The sequence below is a fragment of the Oxyura jamaicensis genome, chromosome 2 (genome assembly GCF_011077185.1).
Source record: "Oxyura jamaicensis isolate SHBP4307 breed ruddy duck chromosome 2, BPBGC_Ojam_1.0, whole genome shotgun sequence".
NCBI lineage: Eukaryota > Metazoa > Chordata > Aves > Anseriformes > Anatidae > Oxyura > Oxyura jamaicensis.
The window spans coordinates 25,324,682-25,346,736 of NC_048894.1; the positions used below are offsets into that span (position 1 = coordinate 25,324,682).

Here is a 22,055-nt window from a genome sequence, read left to right on the forward strand (position 1 = left end):
GCTGATGTTTCTTTCTCACTTTTTTGCCCACCCCCTAGGAGGGTCAGAGAGAGTCCTGATGCTGTGCCAGCACTTCTCAGCAGCAGACACAACACCGGTGTGATACCACTGCTGTTCTAGCTACAAGTGCAGAGTACAGCACTGTATGGGCTGCTGCAGGGAAAGTTAACATCCCAGCCAGACCCAGTACAACAAAAATCAATCAAACAAACAAACAACAACAAAAAAAAACTACCACAAGAACTGGGCTTCACAGCATTGTGACAGCAGGACCTGGGAAATCTGACTGAAATCTCTCTGAAAGTGAATTTATTCCACCTCTGAGCCATAAAAATGGTTTCTCAAAAACCTCAATGAAAGAGAATGGCTTTACACAATGAAAAGTTTTATTTCAAAGACCATGCATTGCAGGTTTTTGAGCCATAAAAATGAAAAGAAAAAGAGAAAATGGACAGTCATCAGGACAGTTTAAAGGACCTTGGAAAAAGCAGGGAAAAAAAAAAAAAAACTTGTCTCAATACCAAAATAATTATTTTAGCATTTTGCTGATTGTTACTTTTTAAGAACATTTTCTGGTTTAATTGATGTTCTTAGCTGGTTTTCATTTTTTTTTTTTTTTTCCAAGAACGTGTGGGAAGAATTGTTAAGTGCCTATCAATAGTAAAAGGCAGTAAAGTACAGGCTGAGTTACATGGGGGTACAACAGTGTAAAGCAAGTATTTAGGGGAAAGAAAAAAAAAAATGGAGTAAAGCTGGTGTGCTTTTCTGGAAGATGTCATACTTGGTTTTGGTAGGGCATGTCTGAAATTAAAACTGCTGATGCAAATGGAAAAGTCAAATTAGCTAAGAAGGTTTTAAAGCCAAATCCTATAGTATGAAGTTAATCTTTACTCAACTGAAATTCCCAAAAAATTCACTAGGATCATTAGCTGGAAAAAGGCTGGAGGGTTAGGTATTTGGATAAGAAGAACATGGTGGAATGCTTTTGGGTTAGGTTTATTGACCATCATATAATAGTGGGCTATAAAACCAGAGGTTATAATAAAAGCAAACTGCAAATGCTATTTTAACTTTTGTGTGAAAATGGGACTTAGGAATTGAAGGAACAGTCTATATTTCTTGCAAATGTCTCTAACTAGCCCATAGTTTATGTTGGAAACTAAATGGGAGACAATAGCTTCTTTCACACTTAAGCTTATTAATAGTCCTTAATTTGAAAAAATAAATGTCTGCTCTTAAGATTATGACTCTACAAGAATAGCCTATTGCCTATTTTTTTTTTCTGAGCCCATTTTATATAATTAAAAAGAGGAATCTAAGTGAGCTCATTATATGTATACATTTCTCTACATAATTTGTTTTATACATCCATCTTTTAGATGACAAAACTTCAGGGACCACTTCTTTTGCAAAACATCACATACATTGTCAGTCTAAATAAAGAAGATAACCTCGTGCAATAAATACTGCTGAGCAACTTCAGCAAAATAATATGGCTACATCTGCAGCTTGTAAAATGTGGCAGGATTTTATTTTTTGAAACATTTTTGAGGTTTGGAAATGAGTCAAAGATATGTGAGAAGACTTCCACCTGTAACTGCCTATGTCATATAATGCTGCAATACCTGCTCTTTCATTTATGCCAGATTCTAAGCCTGTGTTCAAAGGAAAAGAATCCAAATATTCAACATAGAGCAGAAAATGCATGCAAAGAAACTACGTATAAAATAAAACTGGATTTCTTTTTATAAAATAAAATTGAATGCCATTTGCTCTGTTTGCTCAGAGTATGGAAAGAGTGTGCTTAAAACAATAAGCAAGACTGTGAATTGTGCCCTGAAGCAGCTAAGAAACCTAAGTTGGTAACTGGCTTGTGCAGTTACCAACTATAACTGATGTGATTCTTCTTTATTTTTACTGAGTAACTGAAGGAGTAAAAGACTTGGTTTGTTGTTGTTGCTGTTTTGTCTCTTTGTAAGAAACTATTCTGGAACTTGTCTGTGTGTTACCTGAGGTATTTGGTGCATCTGTCCATCCAATTGATAAGTTATTGGAGGATGATATGACTCTCTAAAAAAAGAGGAGGTCTGTTCATTTGTTTTATTTTGTTTTCAGTAGTCCATTGATTGGAAACACCTGAGGTAGAGGTACAGTGACATGGACTTTGTGGAAGAAAGTTTTACATGTATTACTAGATCCTGTGGGCTTAGAATCAAAAGATTTGCCTAGCTGAATTTTCTAGTGAGAAGGCAGATAAAACTGATGCTTCTTGATCTGTGCTAAAAGTGAACTACCACAGTGCCATATATATACATATGAAGTAATGGTAGGTCTTTCCTCTGTTTGCAAGAGAGGAACCCATTCCTAGTTGGGTTTTGAGGCCCCCAACTTAAACCATGGTCTTATCTCGATCCCTACATGTCCCTGATACCATCAGGAAAATAATCTCTGGGCAAGATGGTTTCATGCACCTGGAGGCATGAGGATGACACCAACATGGATTCAGCCCTTCCATAATCAGGTCACATGGTGGTTAGCATTTTAGAAGGAATCCTCTCCCGATCACTGCTGTATCTGGGATTTGGTCATTGTAGCTCTCCGACAGAGCCTGGAGTTTCTTTCACAGGATTTGAATCACCCAGAGTGAAGTTTCTGTTACAAGAGTCTTTTTGTGCTGTTTCAGGCAAATCACTTATGTCCTCTAAGATGTAACTTGCAAGTAACTTTTCTTAACTTCATGAGAGCTACATGTCCAACTGGCCTTTGGAAGATGCATCCTCTTTCCTGCAACATGGTCATGAAAGAAGCTCCCTCATTCATCAGGGAGCACAATTAGAGTCAATAACCCATCACGTGGGAGACTGTGCCTTCAGGCCTATCCATATGCTGGGTGCAGGGATGTCTCCAGTTTTCTTGTCAATAGAACTTCTAAGTTCATGTATAGTGTCAAGCAAACCCATCTTTACATCTGTTCTCAGAGTCTGTTCAGGACAGAAGCAGCCTCCATGCCGGGCTGAGACTGAGCTAGTAACTGCTGCCTCCAGGCTAAAAGTCTGGGGGCACAATGCAGAGACACCTGAGCTGGTTCTTCAGAATTTATGTGGCTGTAACACTTTTTGTGTGTGTGTGTGTGTGTGTCTGCACTGCTCCATTATCCATTGAACGTCAGCCCCAAATCCCCTGATAACAGGAACCCATCTGCTGATTAAATATCACTAGTTACTACACTAATGGTAGTGATATAAGCACTCTGAAAGGACTCCTAGGTTTTGTAGATCTTCAAATGAGGTAACATCTGTTTTTGTCTGTATTTTTTCATGGTCTCCTCAGTCAAGTGACCATACTGATTTTTCATCTGCCAGGCTTCCAATATTTCTCATTGATATGAGAACTATATATGAACCAGGTATACATGAAATCTTTGAGTAGACTTGGTCACACAATTTCAAAAGGAAAAACATCAGTCTGATTGAGACAGATTGTTTCATGAGAACATTTTTCTGTCAACAGCATCAGCAGAGAAAAGAACAAAGCATTTTTCTTTCTTACATTCAATACATTTTGGTTGGACTTGATTACTCTGATACTTCTCTTGGTAAAAATGATGCATTTGAAATGTAATTCAATCTTACAAAACTAGTCTTTCATTAAAAATAAATACTTTTATTGCTGTTTTGTTTTGTTTTGTTTTGTTTTGTTTGTTTTTCCCAGCCTAAAAATAGAAGAAAATATTTGTTACTTCAAGGTTACACAGAGGACGGGAATTTTTGTATTTTTGACAGAGTGTTGCTTACAAGGTCTACATTTCACATTTGTTGAGTGCTCTAATTGCTTCTAGACTGTGTTCTTGGAAGTTCAGGAAGTTCCTTACAGGGTGGCTTCTGTAGAAAGATTTCCATCAGTTTGTGGTTTACTCTTGCGTTGGTCATTGTCAACTGTCAATATGCTCATGAACCTCCCTGCTGTTTTTATGCATGACTGGATCCATAGGAACCTAAATCTCTGGCCTTTCTCATAACCTGCTACCAGGCCACCCCGTAAGGGCTTTCTGATTCAGCTTACGTGAAGGAAAACAGTGCAAGAATCATTGCACAACACTTAAGGTTTATATGCATTTTCCCATGCCAACCTCCACCCATCCCAGCCATTAACCAAATAGTAGACATTGTCAGACTCAGGTGAATGTGATATATCTTTCATGTTCCTTGTATTCATTGTAACATTTATTCAACAGTCAATTAATTGAATTATCAGAAACTGACTGGATTGCCTAGAGATTTCCAAAGTAAAGACAGTAATGAACAGCATAGCTAGGATCTAATTCTCTTTTGGGTTGAACTTTAACAGAGAATTGAGAAATAATTTACAGTAATATCACAATTTGTCCCAAAAACTGTTAGCAAAAATTCAGGAAGTCAGTACCAGAAAATAAAGTCTTCCTTTTGGATGATGTCAAGGATGAATTTGGAGCAACACCTCTATTAGCTGAAAGGAATGAGACTTTGACAGTTGCTATATATTCATCTCATTCCCATATTTGTGATTATGTGACATGGCAGCACAGAATCTGACATAAACAGAAATATATATATATATTAAAATAAAAGATTAAAAACAGCCTGTTTACCTTCGTTGATCTTCCTGAAATATTTAAAGCTAATTGTATCATTATGAATGGTATAGATTTTTTTTTTTGTTGGGTTTTCAATAGTCCACTTTTACTGTATAGCCTTCCAATTGGATGACAGACGTACATGAAATTCAGCCTCTGGCCACCAAAAACCATCACCCTTACTTTACACTGCTTTGTGGTCTCTTCCCATGGCCTAGCTCTCCCAACTGAGCTGACAGACCTCTCTTTGCATTCTTCACTGGTCAGTCTGCTTCTTCAGTTCTCTTTCACATATACAAGTATATGTATATGCATGAACTTTTGAACTTTTGATTGACATTTAGTGCTTACAAAGAGGCCAAAAGATAGCTCTCAGGTCTTTTAAAATCTGCACATTGCCTAGCCAGCTGTGCTTAGGGCTGCCTGTAAGAAGCACTTGCAGTTTCTTTTTTCTCCAAAGGAAGAGACCTGTTATCTGTGTCCTGGCCTTGGACCATGAGCACATTCCATTCTGTGCATCCAGGAACCTTCGAGAGCAGAAGTGTTCTGGTCTGGGTTTTACTGGAACTGGAAGCAGCAAGTGAAAGGCTGTGTATCTTAGGAATCTGAACTATTCAATATGTCAACACTATTTGAAGAGCCACGTGTGCGTCATGTTCTTGTTTGCAAGCTAATTAGATTACTTGTTTTGAAAGACGGATTAATGAATTAATCACAGGGTGCGGTGGACGTTTTTTCTTAATGTTCTGAGACTAATTTAATATGAGGGCTTTTTTTGTCCTTTTATTTTATTTTTTTTTCCTAGGTATTATTCATCTCTGGACTGGGAAACATGGAAAGTGGAAATGTGAAAATGATAAACATGTTAGAAAATTAAAATGGTAACCATTGTCATCTTTGGCACAGCAAGTTTTCTTTCATGTTATCTGGAATTGTAGATTTTACCAGCAACCATGGAAAGGGGAATGATATGAGAGCTTTCTAGTTAATAAATCAGAGCTGAATGGAATAGGGTGTGGTTTGATTGCGCAAAAGGTCAGACAGGTTTCTGATTTGCAGAACTGAAACCACAGGTGATTCACATCTTGCTATCTTCTCATAGTACAGCTTTTATGGAAATTCTGCCATATTTTTGCCCTTATTCAAATTAGCTGAGTTTTGAGCAACTCCTATTACTACTGACCCAAACTCACTGACTTAGAGGCAGAAGCAAGCAGAGACTGGGATCTGGACCTGGGCTCTGCATAGAGCAGGAGACCACTCTGGACAACTGGGAAGCTGCACTATGTCAGGCACTTATGTGTGCATGGTCATTTTCACTTATTTTTCTGGTTTTCAGCTTTCTAGTTTTAGACAGCTCCTCACATAATGGGCCAAAGCATGCATGTCCTTCTCTTGGTCACCTAACCCACCAAGCACAACATCATGGGGTCCCCACAGCTGGCATACAAGTAGGGAAAGCATTTAAATATTGGGAAATATAAAAGCATGCAGTTCTCAGCAGGCCAATTGGCATGAACAATGAACAATCTGGTCTTCTGTCACTTTGAAAATGAAAGGTGGAGCCAGATTTTTGAAGATATTTACCTTAATAAATAGAGAAAGAGATAAATGTCTAGGTGCAGAGATAAGGTGCCCTAGGCACTTGTTTAAAAGTGTCTGGGAAATTCCCACTATAGGAGTTATGTAGCTAGGTACCACTAATCAAACAGCTTTGTAAATGTGGTCTTTGTTTTCTAATCCCTTCTGGTTCCACCTTCAGTGTGTCAGACAATCTGTGCAGATAGATACAGGACATACAGTTCCTTCCACAGAAACCTTCTTTTGGTTCTCCTTTGTCACTAAAACCAAGGAAATGACAGAGACCAAACTACAGCCTGCAAAATCTTCATCATTAGTAAAGGGGACATTGTAGAGACTAAACATATCCCATAAGGTCTCTCTGTCAAGGCAGAGTTCCCATAGCTGTTGATTAGGAAAATAACCATTTTTTTTTTTCCTGAAAATTGAATGACTGCTAAATGGAAACTTAGCAGACAAAACACAGAGAAAGACTGAGTCCTAATCATGTTTAGGAGTGTGACTATCCATGTATCTGAAAGAAAATATGAATAGGTCTTACAGCAGTGAATGGATTCTAGTAATAATGCATCCCATTGCTAGGTACGCTATATATTTAATTGCATATTGAAACTTCTCTTCACATCTGCTTAGTTTGAACGCAAAATAATGGAGAAAAATCTGCCACAGTCATTCAGCAGCTGCAGAAATATAGAAGTTGTGCTTTGGTGTGCTTTGTAAGGCATTTGCTCCAGTGCTGCTGAGATTTATTTCATCAGCTGGAAAACCAAATATTCCTTATTTTATGTTTTTGCATGTCTGCTGAAAAAATATTCTGAAAAATATTACCTTCAAGCTGCTGCTGATAACTGTGATGCATTTCAAAGGTCTATTAATATTGTGTGCTTCCACCTGAGAGACCAGATGGCTCTTTCTTGTTTCTTTTTGCTGTTTGTACATTAGCTGGTGTACAGTAGTGCTCTAACATTGCTGTGTGGCCAACACATTTCTCATTGCAGTGCTCAAAGGATGTAAAATCCATCTTGTTGTTTGGAGGCTCCCTTACCCCACAGGTACATCCCCATCCCCGCCAGGAGCGGATACACCAGCACTGCCTCCCTCCCTATGCCCTGCTCCTCCTGCTCTGCAACCTGCATGCCCCCATGCCACCCTGCCCAGATTTGAGCTGCCCATAGCTGCAGACAGCACTGCCTCTGACATCAAAACCAAGCCCGAGGGCTGTGCCTCCTGCTGGGAATAGGGATTTCCCACAGAAATGGTTACGGGAAGCACCCCGAGTACCCAGAAGTGTGGACTCACACGGGCCCTTTGTTTTCCAGTGGTGTACTCAAAGAACTTATTTGCATTTCCAGGACTGTGTTGCTCTTCACTGAAGATATACTCATACTCTTAGGAAAATGTGGGCTGAGAGGAGTGTATCTTCACATGTCATCTGGTCCAACCCTGGCTAACACACGCTGAGCAAGATGCCAGGCATTGCGTTTCAGGGCTGCCGCACAAGTGTGGCAGTGGGCAAAGCAGGGGCAAGCCAGGTGAGTCAGCCCAGGCTCTCCCTCCTCCTTCCAGCCAATGATTTCCTAGCAAAGTGATGAACATCACTGCACAGCTTGAAAAAATACCTCTTGTGTCCTCTTCAGCCTGCAGGAGTTGTGACTTTTATTTTCCACTGATTTACCTTTCGCAAGTGTTGAAAACACGCCTTTCCTATTTTTGGAACCTTCTGAGCTATTTCATGGAAGTTTCTTCACAGGGCCAAGCGTTTCAGTGACACGCTCTCCCAGGGTGTTTTGCTGCCCCAGGGTCCAGAGACAACCTCTGCAGTGGCAGCAGGTGAAATGAGAAAGCCTTCAGCATGCTTTAGTGAGGAAAATAGAGCAAAAGGAGCTTCTTGAAAGAGAAAACTTAAACCCTAAATGCCATTAAGCACTTGCTACCACATTCAAAGGTGTAATTCTGTCTGCTGGAGATAGGAGTATTAACTACAGGTGTCTGTTCAAAACTGAGGCAGTAAGAGTTTGATGATTCTCTGTCAGCTCCGTTTCAGCAGGTTTGGATAGATCTCTTTTGTTGTATATCTGGAGATCAAGAGAAGCTTTCCACCAGCATAACTACAGAGTGCAGTCTGTAATCTTTTTTCAGTCTCAGTTTTAAAAAGAAAATACAAAATGGAAAAGAAAAAAGAAAAGGAAAAGGAAAAGGAAAAGGAAAAGAAAAAGAAAAAGAAAAAGAAAAAGAAAAAGAAAAAGAAAAAGAAAAAGAAAAAGAAAAAGAAAAAGAAAAAGAAAAAGAAAAAGAAAAAGAAAAAGAAAAAGAAAAAGAAAAAGAAGATAAAAAGAAAAAAGAAAGTGAGTTTTACTTCACCAATGCATTTACTTTTTCCAGGTGTTTGCAGCTTTAAATAGTTCTGTGAAATTCAGAATTTATTAAGATTCATGGTGTACACTTTTCTTGTATCACAGCTTAGATTAATTCCCAATAAAAGGATGCAAAAGTGCTGTTAGGAGATCAGCTAAGGAACCCATTTCAATTGCCAGTAAAAGACACTTAGCTGAGGTGTCCAATAACATGTAACATATCAGAAGGAAGAACACCCAAGCTATCTAATGGCTTTAAACCAAACTAAGGAGATTTAAAAATTCCTCCTTTAATATATATATCAGTTTATCTCAATATTACTTTGTATTTTAATGGAAGAGTGTTTTGAAAATGATGCAAAAGCTACAATTCTTTTTAAAGTTGCAAAGAATAATCCCTGATAAAACCTAGTCAAGTAAATGCCTTTAATATTAAGATAGATATTTTCCGATGTTTTCCTGTAATAGGCTTCATAGTATTTTTGATCCTATCTGGAGACATACTAGAGTAAAGAAATGAATTAGCGGGTCATTTCCCAGCTGAGAGGAACCTATTGCTCCTCCAGAGCACACCCAGTGGTTGTGTGGGCACTGAAATAAAAGTAGGGAATAATTTCAGTGAGATTTTTGTTCATTGGCTTGCACCCAGGGATAGGAATTGACAACACAGATAGGAATTGACAGATACATGTGCTGCTGCAGAAGAACAGATATACATGCTGCTGCTCTGTGCAAGACCACTTTTCTGTGTTTGGAGACAGTTGGAGTGTTTGTACTCACTCCAGGTTTTGTTGAAATCATGGGAGAGTCCCTCTGGCTGGCACAGCGAGAGCTGCACTGACTCCTTGTACTGCAGTGTGGCAGCCCATGTCCCTGGGAGAGCAGTAAATACCATTTGTCATCACTGTTTTTCTCATCTAACTTCCCTCCCACTTTTGGAGAGCAAAAACAGGGGAAAAAAGTCTTGCTGGCCTTGTGGGGAAAAAAAAAAAAAAAAAAAAAAAGGAAAAGAAAAAGAAAAAGGAAAGAAAAGGGAAGAAGAGGAAAGATAAAGTAAAAGAAAAGGAAAGAAAAAGAAAGGAAAAGAAAGGAAAAGAAAGGAAAAGAAAGGAACAAAAAAAAAAAAAAAGAAAAGAAAAGAAAGGAACAGAAAGAAAAAGGAAAAAGCCTTGCTAGATTTGCTCCTTTCTCCTGGAGGCATTTTTATAGAATATTCTTTTTTAACATCAATAAAAATCAAGATCTCTCTTTGCTGAAAACTACTGTGATGATGGAATGCTTGATCCTTGTTTGATAATGAGGTATATTTTTCACACTTTACTCTCTTGACTCTTTAAGTAGCTTTTATTAGTATAATTTATCCATTTTTTTCTGGCTTCCCACACACAGAGAAAAATATTCCATAGAGAATATCGATCATATGCATTTATTAGTGACTGTGAATTCTAGTACTGCATTTCACACTAACCTTCAAAAAATTTCATCTTGCATTGCCCTCTTAGAAAAGATCCTGCATATTTGCTAAGCGAGTATGAACTCACCTCCAAGAAAATTCACTGAGCAAAAAAGTTGTAATTCAGCCAGCAGATATATAAGAGAATTTAACCTGTAGTTAATATAATAAGTCCTTTGTTGAGGTTGAGCAAAACCAAGGCCTAATATTGCTCACCAGCCTGAAGTTGGGCCCCACCAAGTGAGATGATCTGATGTACTTTGAGTGCAAATTGTCTTTGACACCCTGCACACAAAAGCGAACCAGCTGTGCCTGGAAGAGTGTCCAGTCACCTGAAATTATGGCCAGTCCTGTCAGTACAAAGGGAGTCTTCATTAAAAGGGATGTATTTTGTTCCCAGACAATAGACACAATGTTTTATATTTCATAAGCTGGTATTTAACTTGTCTGAACCACCTCTCTCTTTTTCAAATATAGTTCAGACTTAACTGAGGATGCTCGCTTCTCTGGGATCAGTGTGGAAATCATGGCTCATGATGACATCAGTTGCCTAATACCTCAAACAACATGCTTTTGTACTTCTTGTTTACATCGATTTCTTAACATCATCGCTGTTCATTATTCTTCATATATTATGATTAATATTCATTCTCCTCATCAATTAAGTAATTTATCAGATGATACACATTACTTTACAGGACCACCGTACACTGAAAAGTTAGGCTTGCTTCAACAGAAGCAAGTATCTCTTTGCTAATTATCAACAGTGATAGCTATGCATAACAATATAAAGCTTTCTAGATAGATAATGAGGTAGATTTTGCTTTCAATAATATCAGTGTAAATGCTTATTAATTCTGGCACATCCACATTGTGGTTCTTCCAGGTGTTCACAACCATAGCTGGAGTAAATTTATATTGTACAAGATGATAAAGAGTTGCCCTCAGCATATAGCTGACTTTCAGGTTTAGGGACTAAATCTATCACCTGTGATTGAGACACAAATTCACTGATTGTTCAGTAAAACATTAAATGCTTTCTTCCACCTCCTCGGCTGATGAGGACCAGTAGAGAAAATGAGACATTCCTGGCAGTCAGAAATGCGACTCCAGGAATTCCACCCAAACTCATTGTCATTTTGTTCCTGAAGCATGTAATTGCAAGAAAGTCATTTATTAGGGCTAGTCACTGTTAAAATGAGACTTGGTGAAATCTTTCTTGCCATTATTTAACCTATCATTAAAAGAATTATGTTTCCACGTGGATTATTTTCTTTTCTCTTTTTGATACTTAAAATTCTGGTGAAATACAAAGATGAAGACACCCTCCTCCTCCTGGAATACTTTGCAAAGCAATTCCCTGAGTGTTGAAAAAGGGTAAGGATATAGAATCAGTGCAAATTTTCATTTTTATAGTCTCTGATATAGGTCTTTGCAAGATATCACTAAGAGAAGAACAGGAATCCTGGGTTGCAATGGAAAGTTAAAGATCAGTGACCTTATTTGCAATGGCATTTAGTCAAATCTGCTTATTTCAGCAGCTGCTGCTGAGCGGCAGGTATGATTCAAATCACTAGTCATGAGTTTCAGTGGAAGTTTGCCTATGCAAGACAAGATGAACCCAACTGATTATAATCACTACTTTCCTCCTCTGCAGTAGAAATTTGCGTTGTGACACACTGTAGCTGCTGGACACTGGCTACTATAATAAAAGTTAATTTGCAAGATGGTGTGGGCTGCATTAATTTTCAACGTGGCAAAATGCTAACAGTTGACCCAACCTTGGGCTATTGTTGTTTCATCAGCAAGCTGAAAAAGGAAGTAAGTCGTGAGTCACATAAAAGGCCGTAGATAATAGCGAATTATTTAGGTTAGTCAAAGCCTCAGAAGTCTGGGAGGATATCAGAGCAACCTAAGAACATTAAACAAAGCAGCAAGATGGCAGCTGAAATTCTTTGTGGCTGAAAAAAAAAGAGATTAAGGCAGTTACCTCGAAATAAGGTGCAATTTATACAAGGTGCAATGGCATCCCTAAGAGACTGAAAGGAGCTTCCATGGCCTCTGCCCTGGTCTTCTCCCCAAGTCCTCCAGAATGTTCTACAGTCTGCCTATCAGAAAACCCTGCAAGAATAAAACTTTAGGTTTTAGGTTAAATTCCTGTCTGATACTGGTTGGATAAGGGATTCAAACCCAAGCCTCTGATATTTCACTGAGTACCCTAGAAATAGGACCTTAGACTTTGACTTATGTTTTTATGCAAGAAAAGAAAGTGTCTTCAGCAGCCCCACTACAGAACACTGCAGCTGCCTCTGCCATAGTGGGAATGGAGCCCAGCCCATCAAGTCAGCTCTTGCTGAGCCCTTTATTTGGCCACAAGCAGAAGAATGTCAGCCACTTGGATCCCTGCCAGGATGAGACCCCAGCTGGGTGTCACCTTGTCCAGGACATGTTGTATGTGACCAGGCACTGAGATCAAGAAGAAAGGTGAGAAGGAGCAGTTCTCAACTTTGGGGCTTCAGTTCCCACATTTTCCTCAACAACTTTTAAAATCCAAGGTCCACTTTTGCATCTGACTTTAATATATTTTCAAGTGATAAAGAGGATTAGTCCATTTCTCAAACATGTATCCCAGAGGCATGCTGTTAAAGGACAGTCATCCTCTTCAGCTAAAAAGTGTTTAAACAGAACTGCAACTTCTGAAAAGGGCTGCTGTTTCTACCCAGTCCACAAGCTGCAATAATTGCAGCCGGTGTCTCCCAAATGACAGTGCCAGGCATCTAAAAATATTCAGAGGGACATTCTGGGTTGCTGCTCTGTGTGCACCACTGCAATTCACAGCCTGAGGGAAGGGATGGGGGCAGCATCCGTAGGTGGCATGCTTTGTGTTCCCCAGGGAGGTTTAATCAGCACCAAAGCCATAGCAGCCTCCTGGGGCTCAGCAAGCAGCCCTAGCCCTCGCCAAAATCCTGGCAGTGCTAGGCCGGCATGCCTCTGAAATCAATAAGATCAGTAAGATCAGGAAAATCAGTAAGAAAAACTTGTCTAGTTTTGCCAGTGTGTTCCCTCCCTGAAATGGGGATAAAGCACACACCTGAGACTTTCTAACCGAATGTTGACATAATTTCAGGCAAATAGCCTGCTACCCTCACAAAAGCTGTTCAGGTAGCGCAACATCTTACAGGATACCCAGTAGCAAATTGTCTCAGCTAGGCACGCATTTGACAGCAACTCCTTATGTAGCCAACTGAGCCATAAAAACTGCTGCGGATAAATGACATCAGTGCAACTTGCAGGCTTCCTTCAGATGAAAACCTCAGCATAAGGAAATGATTTCAGAGACAACTAAACTCTGCTAGTCATAATTACTAAATAGTAGGTTCCATTACACTTATTGGTGTATGCAACTAATTCATGATAATTAACAGAATCATATGACAGAACAAGCTCTTCTTTTTCAAAAAAAAAAAAAAAAAAAAAAAAAAGATTTTATTAACAATATTTATGGATTTATATTAGAAAACACTGTAGGTGAAATTAATCAAAATTCAGACATGGCTCAAATATAAAACATACAAGAAGGTGCGATAATACCACCACAGGCATAACCTAACAAAATAAATGCAACAGTGCCTCAAAATAGGGATTGCATGAGATTTGCAGAAGCTTCTGTTTTTCTGTTTTAATAGCCGCCACATGAACACAAATAATAAGACCCTCATAACATAATCAGTGTAGCCCCATAAAAAATCAATAGAAATATGCTGATTTATTCCCTAAGAGGATCTGGAGCACAACATAGTTGGAATTTCAAATGTCACGAAAAAGCAATGGATACATTTTCATTTTAATGACCAAGTAGCTTATTCATTGCCTTTGTCAGAATACTTGTCCAAGTATCCCTATTCCCAATTTTCTTTCATGGGATGAACCAGACTTAAAGTTTATACTTCTACTATTATGAAAGCTTCTGAAAGCTTTGACTACCAAAGTGACTGTAAAGGGTAGTCTACTGAAATTATAGTGTCAAAGTATGTAAAATGGCAGGGCTACAAGCCTACTTTCACTCTTGTGAAAAATTCCTTTTCTTTAGAAAGCAGAATATGCAAAAGAAAAAAATCCACATCAGAGATTTACCTTTGCATTCTCCTTAGTTATACTAAGAGACAATCGATTTTTTCAAATCTTAATTAATTTGTAACTGCTGAAATATTCTCCCAAGGCAGCAGTAACACTCCCCCATAAAAACATGGAAATCTAAATACGTGGCTTTACCAAAGTATTACTGTGAATACAACAGAGTAGAAGAACCAAACCTAGGTTCATTCTGCTTCTATTAAATGCAGTCCTTTATAAAAAGTAAGTTGGAAAAAAATGCAGTTCTGAAAGACAGAACTACATGTCAAAGTATAAAACTGTGTGGAAACTATGTTACAAAAGAGGAAAGTGGAGTCAAGAAAGTGTTTCAAACATTCAAGTGTACATTTAGGTTTAAGACTTCAGGTTACGCATCTGAGGCTTTTTAATCAGTTTTCGCATCATCTTTCTGCGGAATACATCTGTTGGCTTTTTCATGGCTGGTTTCTGACTCCCTGCTAAGAAAATAAAGAAAGTAGTTACTGAAGCAGTATGACAAAATTGTTACTACTGATTATTGTTTGGATTTATTATTATTATTATTATTATTATTTGTATTGTGCTGTTAAATCTGTTCACCTGATAGTAACAGCCATGTCAGAAACTGCAAAATTTATTCTCAACACCCTATTCTCACACACTTTAAGGTTTAGAATGCCTCCACATTGGCACTGGGCCCCTGTTTTGCTGTTCTTTTCCTGAGCAGGAATTAAACCCTGTTCTAGGTGCCCTGTGGTAACACCAGAATGGGATTAAACACCTTTCTAAATCTGAAAAAAAATATATAAAATAAAATAAAACAACTATTACTACATTTCTTTGAGCAACAACAGGGCAAAGTCTAAAATATAACCAGTGCTTGCGGGGGATGAAAATGTAAAATAATTTGGGTTCCTGCACTGAATGGGGTCTCACACAAGTACTGCGGAGTGGTCAAAGCCAGCGGCTGGGTTATTTGCAGAAGAGCTTATGCAACTGTTTTCTTTTCTACTATAATATTCTAAAATGAAATTAATCAGATACTTTTTCACTCCAAAAGCTATAGGTCAATGTAAACAGCAGCTGTACATTTGCACAAGGAAGGTTAACTGATTTCATCTTTAGACTCAAGAAGGTAACAGGAAAGATACTGGGGAGGGGAACTATAGGAGGGAGAGAGAAGTGGATAAAGTTGCCTTCAAGATTTGGTTAATGTTGCTGTACACTCCCAAGCTATAGAAATTAATATGTATAGCTCAGCATTAATTAGTACTAATTATGCCCTCAACTATGACCTTTGGTTGACCACGCCTTCCTGAATTTTGAAACACCCAAGTTAGTGAAAAAGCTTATAACCGATCCTCTGGGCTTTGCCATTTGTTGCACCAGGAAAGAGGTGGATAACATTTTTTTAATGTCTTTCCTCCATAAGGAGAAGGAACGAGGGAGAACCCCCAGAGCAGACCTGGCTGGGTGTGTGCAGGATGCTGAAGAGGCAGTTTCCTGCCTCCTCTCTCTTTGCACGCTTAGGCTGGAGCCTGGCCCTGCCATTCCCCAGGTAGTAATAGGTGCAAATTAGGTAATCGCTGGCATCTCTGATAGACCTGGCACGCTATTAAAGCCTGCCTTGTAACACCAGAATGGCAGAGACACACTCAGACTTGTCAACCACAGAAATATTACTGCCATGAGTAACTGGCACACAATATTTTCAGTTCTGAGGATTGTGCTCAGGGTAAAACCCCTGCCCTGGTTTAGCTCCTTGGCCACCAGCTTCAACAGCCATGGATTTCAAAGCCCAAACCGGAGAATATTGTCCTGACTTAAGCCTTCTACACATCTTAAATAGAGCAATACTTGAACACTGTAAATATCTCATGTTTAAAAAAGAGCTGGGTTTGGTGTTTTATTTTTTTTCAAAGGCTAGATATGTGCTAGATACAGCCTTATTTTTTTTCCCCACTAGTATCATTTTTTAAATATTGTGCTCTGTCTGATTCTTGACTGCTCTGGGAAGCAACATATAATTATGCTTTTCTCTCTGTTGTTGATTTACATATCAAATTAATTAAACTAGAGTATTAAGACTTGTAATAGCTGGTATGAACATATTACTGCAGGTAAAAGCACAACAGTTTTGACATATAAGCACAACCAGTAGCTGATCTGAATAAAACCATTACAAAAAAAAAATAAAATAAAAATCAATCATCTTCCAGCCCTTCCCCCCACAGCCACAGGAGCAGTTGATTCAGCACAAGTGATGAAGCAGAAATCTTTAGTAATGGGAATGGGAAGTGGGAACAGGCAGCAGGGAATCAAGAGAGGATGGGAACTGCTGAAAATGCTATGGGAAAAAAAAAAAAAAAAAAAAAAAAAACACCTTACCTTTCCCACAGACATTGTAGCAATCTGTTTCAGTAACAAAGTTATTGGCATTTCCACCACAGCCAGTGTATTTGAACTCCTTACATGATTTACTCTTGGTGTCATAGTAATAGCGAGGCACAGAAGAAGAACACAATCCTTCATCCTTCGGGCTATAGCATAGCAAAGGACCAGCTTGAAAAAGGAATAAAATAAAATAAAATTATGCATTTTTATGACTGGCATATTAAATTTTACCCTGCAATGAATCTGTCAGCTAAACACCTATTACTCTCATGGAAGTGACACAAGCATTACCAATGACTTCAGAGACTTACTGCATCTTATTCCTGTGAGCTGTGAGTTAGAAAAAGCACCAGACAGTCCCAGAAAATAGGTTTACTAATCCACAAGTGAAATTCATCAGCTCTCCCCACATGTGGTGCTACACATGGGAGAGTTGTGATGTTCACATAGTCTAGGCAGCAGGCTGATTCCACATCTATATACAGGAAAATAACAGGGATTCCTGTGTAATTACCTCTGTAGATGAGATAGGCACTATTTTGTCTACCCTTGCTGTGCTTTTGCCAGCAAATCCTGTCCACTTGCTGCAAAAAGTACAAAACCACATCTTTCTCACAAGAATCATGTTTTATAATGCCTCAGCAAAATCTTCCTTCTGTTGCTGGAGTCCTTTTACCAATTTATTAGATGTTCAACAGAGAAATTAAAAATAATTCAGCATTCACCTAAGAAAATGGTGACAATCTGTCACAAGCCAAAAATAACTTTCTCATCAAGCACTAATGAAGCACAGGCAGCAACAGTTTTGATCCGTTCTGGTAGCTCTCTCTTCTTCAAAGATACTGTCAAAGATAGACCAGATGTTAATCTGGTGATTAGGAAGACATTTGCCTACAGTCACCTGCTGATAATTACTCTCTTTCCTCTTTATGGTTCGTACAGAGAGACAGGTCAGACGAGGAAAAAACTTCTATCAGGAGTGAACTGGCGAGTGCCAAAAATTACAAGCCAGCTAACAGCATCTCTCAGGCTTGAATGTATAAAGGCACTGCTCCCTTATTTTGGGATATCAGTTCCCTGCCCCGGGCAGCCGCTGTGTCCCAGACACCTGCCCAACACAGATCTCCGACCTTGCTGCCCTTCAGGTTACACAGGCACAGCTCTCTGGAAGGCAAGAGACCTGCTGGGTGCTGCTGTGGGCAAATTTAAGGTCACGGTACTAAACTAACACAGCATTTTTGTTCTCTCAGTAGCAGGCAGCCGAGACCAGTGACACACGAAAGCCTGCAGAAAATTATAAGCATCTGTTTCCCAGAAGTCTTCAAAAATACTGCTGTACAGGTATCCAGAGGAAAATACCAAATAAAGTATCATCTTTGTATCGCTTTCAAACCATCTAGTTTATTAAAAACTTGGAACAACCATTACTTTTCTCTGGCAGGCAGTGGTCCACACATGACTGCAAATCTCTGAAGTTGTTGCCGTTCCCGTAACAGCCACCATAGATGAACTCCTCACACCTCATTGAGCTCAAGTTAAAGGCGTATCTTTTTATATGACCTCTGCAAGGTCCTCCGTCAGCCTCCATCCGGCATAATTTGGGCACTTCTGCAACGAAAACAGTTTCACCCTCAGTAAAAGCCGACCCTTTGCGCTCCCCGTCCCGAGCAGCGATGGGTGGAGGTTGACACGAGATGCTGCTATCCTGGTTCTGAGCAAGTCCCAAGCCTGCAGTCTTTAATAAAACGGGACAAGCTTTGCAGGAGGAATTGGATGCTTTCATCAGCAGCTAGTTATAAAACTAAATTATATTTTTAAAAATAATATGCCAATCCTCGTGTCTCCTCTGACACAACTCCCTCCAGCCCCTCAGCATCAGCAGTTACTCGGCTCGGGAGGGGAGGATGTGTGGGGAGGAAGGCTCCGCTCCCTCCGGCCCCCGGCCACCCCGGCGCTGCCCCCGAGCCCCCCGCCGCCCCCCAGGGTGCCGTCAGGCCGGTCCCCCGGACTCACTCTTGATGGTCCAGCAGCTCTTCTCGCAGTCGTCGAGGGTGAGGAAGTTGTTGGCGTTTCCGTGGCAGCCCCCGTAGGTGAACTCCTGGCAGCTCTGCGTGTACCTGTCGTAGTACCAGCGCGGCACCAGGGCGCGGCAGGGGCCGTCGTCGGGGGGCAGCAGGCAGGCTCGCTGCTTCTCTGCGGGAGACACGAGTGCCCGGGGCTGAGGCCACCTCGGCGGAGACCCCGGCCCCTCGGCAGCCGCCCCCGGGGCCCGGCTCCTACCCCTACCTGTGAGGCTGCGAGGCGCCAGGGCGGCGCAGGCCAGCGGCAGCAGCAGCGCGGGCAGCGGGAGGCGGCGGCCGGCGGCCATGTCACGACAGCGGGCGGCGGAGAGGGACAGACAGAGAGAGACAGACGGACGGACGGACAGACAGACACAGGGCGGCGGGGTCCCGCGAGCGGTCGGCGCTGCCCGGCCCGACGGCAGCGCTTTATATGCGCCCAGACGGCTTCCCCGGGCCGCCTCCCTCCTTGCGCGTGTGGTGGGAGGGGAAGGGCTGATTCAGCGGGGCAGCGGGGCCCCGATCACCCGGCCGTCACCGGGCGCGGCGGGATGCGCCCCTGCCCCAGCCCCGGCGCCCAGGGACGCCCCCCGACCCGCCGTCGAGGGGGAACCGGGCGGGGAGCAAGGGGGCAGCGGGGTGGGCCCGTCCCCGGGCTGCTCCAGCCGCCGTCGCGGGGCGGCGGGGAGCTGGCCGGGGTCCACGGCTATGTCCCCATGCCCCCCCGTTCCCCCGCCCTGCCCCGCACGTTACGGGATGATGCTGGAAGAGGATTTCCTGTTAATCACGGGAATCCGGGACGGGGCTCGCAGCCAAAGCCCGCGCTCGGCCCCGCCGCGGCGGCCTCCGGGGGTCCCGATCTGGGGGGGCTCCCCCCGCCGGGCCCGGCACGGGCTTAGCCGGTGCCGCCGGACACAGCACCCACGAGTGCCACTCTTTTAACGCTGCTTTAACTCGTGGACCCCCAAAAATAGAGGCACCTTCCTGAAAAACCCGTGGTGCTGAGCGGGTGAAACCCCTGGGTAGGTCAAAAAGAGCTGGATTTCAGGAAATATCACAGCTGGGGTTATTCTGAAGATTTTTAACCCCAGCAGGCAAGCCGGTGTGATGTGGCAGAGGAAGGGGTGAGCAGCGAGCAGTATGTGTTCCTTCTCTAATCTATGATAGCCATTACATTAATTAGTGCTTACTCCAGATTTAATACAGTATCAGAGATAAGAGTGCCTGCAAATTAGTCACCGTGCTCTCCGTGGATAGCAAGAAGCTAATCTGATCTCCTGTTATTGTCCTCTCCCTGCACAGCCACAGTGCTGGACCTCCAGGCAGGTGCTGCCGTGGCCGAGGTTGTGAGATGGGGCTTTGGAAATCCACAGTCTGCAGGGACGAAGACACAGTCTGGAGTGTGAGGAGGAGGGCTTCACAGCACCCTGCTTATCTCAGGAATTCACTTTCTCTCAGTGTTTTCCTTATATCATGAAGGATTACCGCCTAGTTTTTGGACAAGGATTTATTTTCCATAAAGGCAAGAAAGAGGAGCAAACTCAACCCCCCAGACCTAAACAGGAAGGTATGAATGGCACCTCTCACTGCTCTTTCAGAACTGTTCCTTTTTTCAAAAATCTCCAATTGCCAAAGGATAAGCAGCTGTTTTAGCTCAAAAACAAAACAAAATGCAAAGAAGCACAACAAACAAACAAACAAAACCCTAGTACACTTGGAGGCATCACCACGGGACACATCTGCCATGTTTTATACATATAGCATACATATATATATTATAACATGTCCTCTTTTTTTTTTTTTTGTTAAGCTTATTAATGCACAGTGACTGTAATAAAGCTTAGGTGCCTCCAGTAGGAAATTGAATAAATAAATAAAGTACATGTTTTCTATTTCCAGAGAAACTCAAAAGGGCATCTTTCTAATATTAGGGAACTCTCAAGTGATTTTAATATGACTAGACTAACATCCTTTAGCTTTCATCGGATTTTGTTGGAATTGCAAAAGAAGCCATCGAAATACCACTTTAAACAATAGCAGCAAAATGAACGCTGTCATGCTAATACCATTTTCCATTTCCTCAGTGAATGCACACACACAAATCAAAGTTTGATCTAAACCCACCTATCCATCAATACCGCAGCACAGTGTAGCATTTACTCAGCTGCTCCTTTGCTGTAGCAGTAATCAGGTTCACTTAGACTAGGAAAGTATTTATAAGAATATACGAACTAGAGAAACAGTTAATGTAGTAAGTGGTAGAAAGCCCTTTACCACCTGTAGTTAGCAGTTAGTAGACAGAGCCAGCAGACAGCTCGCTGTAGGCTTTCCACTACAGGGTTATTGATGCCAAGCTGAAACTGTTCTGCTCCCACTGACAGCCCCTGTTACCCTGAGCCCCCCTGGAGCCCACCACCCTGTACAGCCACCCCACAGTGTGGGCAAAGGCCGTGCTGGGGAAGGCCAGCCAGCTCCTTCCAGCCGTTTTGGCTGGCATGGGGACCAGCAGCTGGTGGGCTTTGGAGTTGCAGCTGCCAGTGCGGGTTGTGGGGGTGTAGAAACTGCATACCGGCAGCTGGGGATAACAGCCAGAGCAATGGACGGGCAAAGGGACTGATTTAATAGACTGGCTAAAATCAAAGAGATACAAACCCTGGGAGCACTATAGGAACAGCAGAGGAGGAGGTAAATCTTGCACTGCTGGCAGCTGCTTACCTCTGGTGGGTGGGGAGAGGACAAAGGAGTGTCTCTACGTCTATAGCCAGAGGTGGAAAGAAGGAGGAAGAACTGCCTGCAGGGGCCTTTGTAGTGCCCCAAACCCAGAAGGATTCATACAGGCCCATTTTAAGGGCTGCATCCAGGCCTGCAGCTTTGTTCAGTGTGAAGGATCGTGGCTGTGCAGATTCAGCCTCCACTGGTTACGTAAGAAAACAACTGCTAGGACACAAGATGCCAGGTGCTATATAAATAGGGTGGAGGGACCAGCCTGTTCAAGAGCAAGCCCCGTTTGGCGTCTAGACCATCAGTATATGCAAGTAAAGGAGAATTTCTCAGTTCCTTCTTGTGCTTTCTGAACCCATCAGTTCTCCCACAGAGCATTCCCTGTCCTCAGCACCCATCACAGCTTCATAACCTGAGATGCGCTGTGCAGGCCGGGCATGGCAGCCCTCTCACGCAGAGCTGCAGCCCTGCCTTGCAGACAAACCTACCAGCCTGGCCTGGACACTTGACCCGAGAGTGGTTCCTTCCCCTCTCAGCCTTTTAGTCCGCTCCACTTCGACTTTTAATGCACGAATAGTGGGGAATATGCCCAAACAAAACACCTGCTGCTGCCTCATCTCCCGGACGAGGAGATGCAGGATCCCAGGGATGCAGGCGGCATCACCGTGCGGAACGGGAGGAGCGGAGGGAAGGGAGCTCAGCGCTGGGACTGCGCACCCGGCCGCATGAGCCCCCGGCCGGGGGGGGGGGACACCCTTCCCGGAGCC

At 42.0% G+C, this 22,055-nt stretch overlaps 1 protein-coding gene across 2 annotated transcripts; it reads right to left on the reverse strand.

Annotated features, from left to right (window-relative positions):
* Window positions 1-13,474: 13,474 nt before the first annotated feature.
* On the reverse strand, window positions 13,475-18,970 carry TFPI2 (tissue factor pathway inhibitor 2). 2 transcript variants are annotated; one of them, XM_035318867.1, is made up of 5 exons: window positions 18,794-18,970; window positions 18,521-18,700; window positions 17,936-18,115; window positions 16,502-16,675; window positions 13,475-14,592 (listed from the first exon to the last, which is right to left on the reverse strand). In XM_035318867.1, exons 1-5 carry the CDS (start codon window positions 18,873-18,875, stop codon window positions 14,489-14,491), a joined length of 720 nt encoding a protein of 239 aa, XP_035174758.1. In that variant the 5' UTR covers window positions 18,876-18,970; the 3' UTR covers window positions 13,475-14,488. The 2 variants fall into 2 exon arrangements, with proteins under 2 accessions (XP_035174758.1, XP_035174759.1); XM_035318868.1 differs by having other exon boundaries at window positions 13,719-14,589; window positions 18,794-18,945.
* Window positions 18,971-22,055: the final 3,085 nt, after the last annotated feature.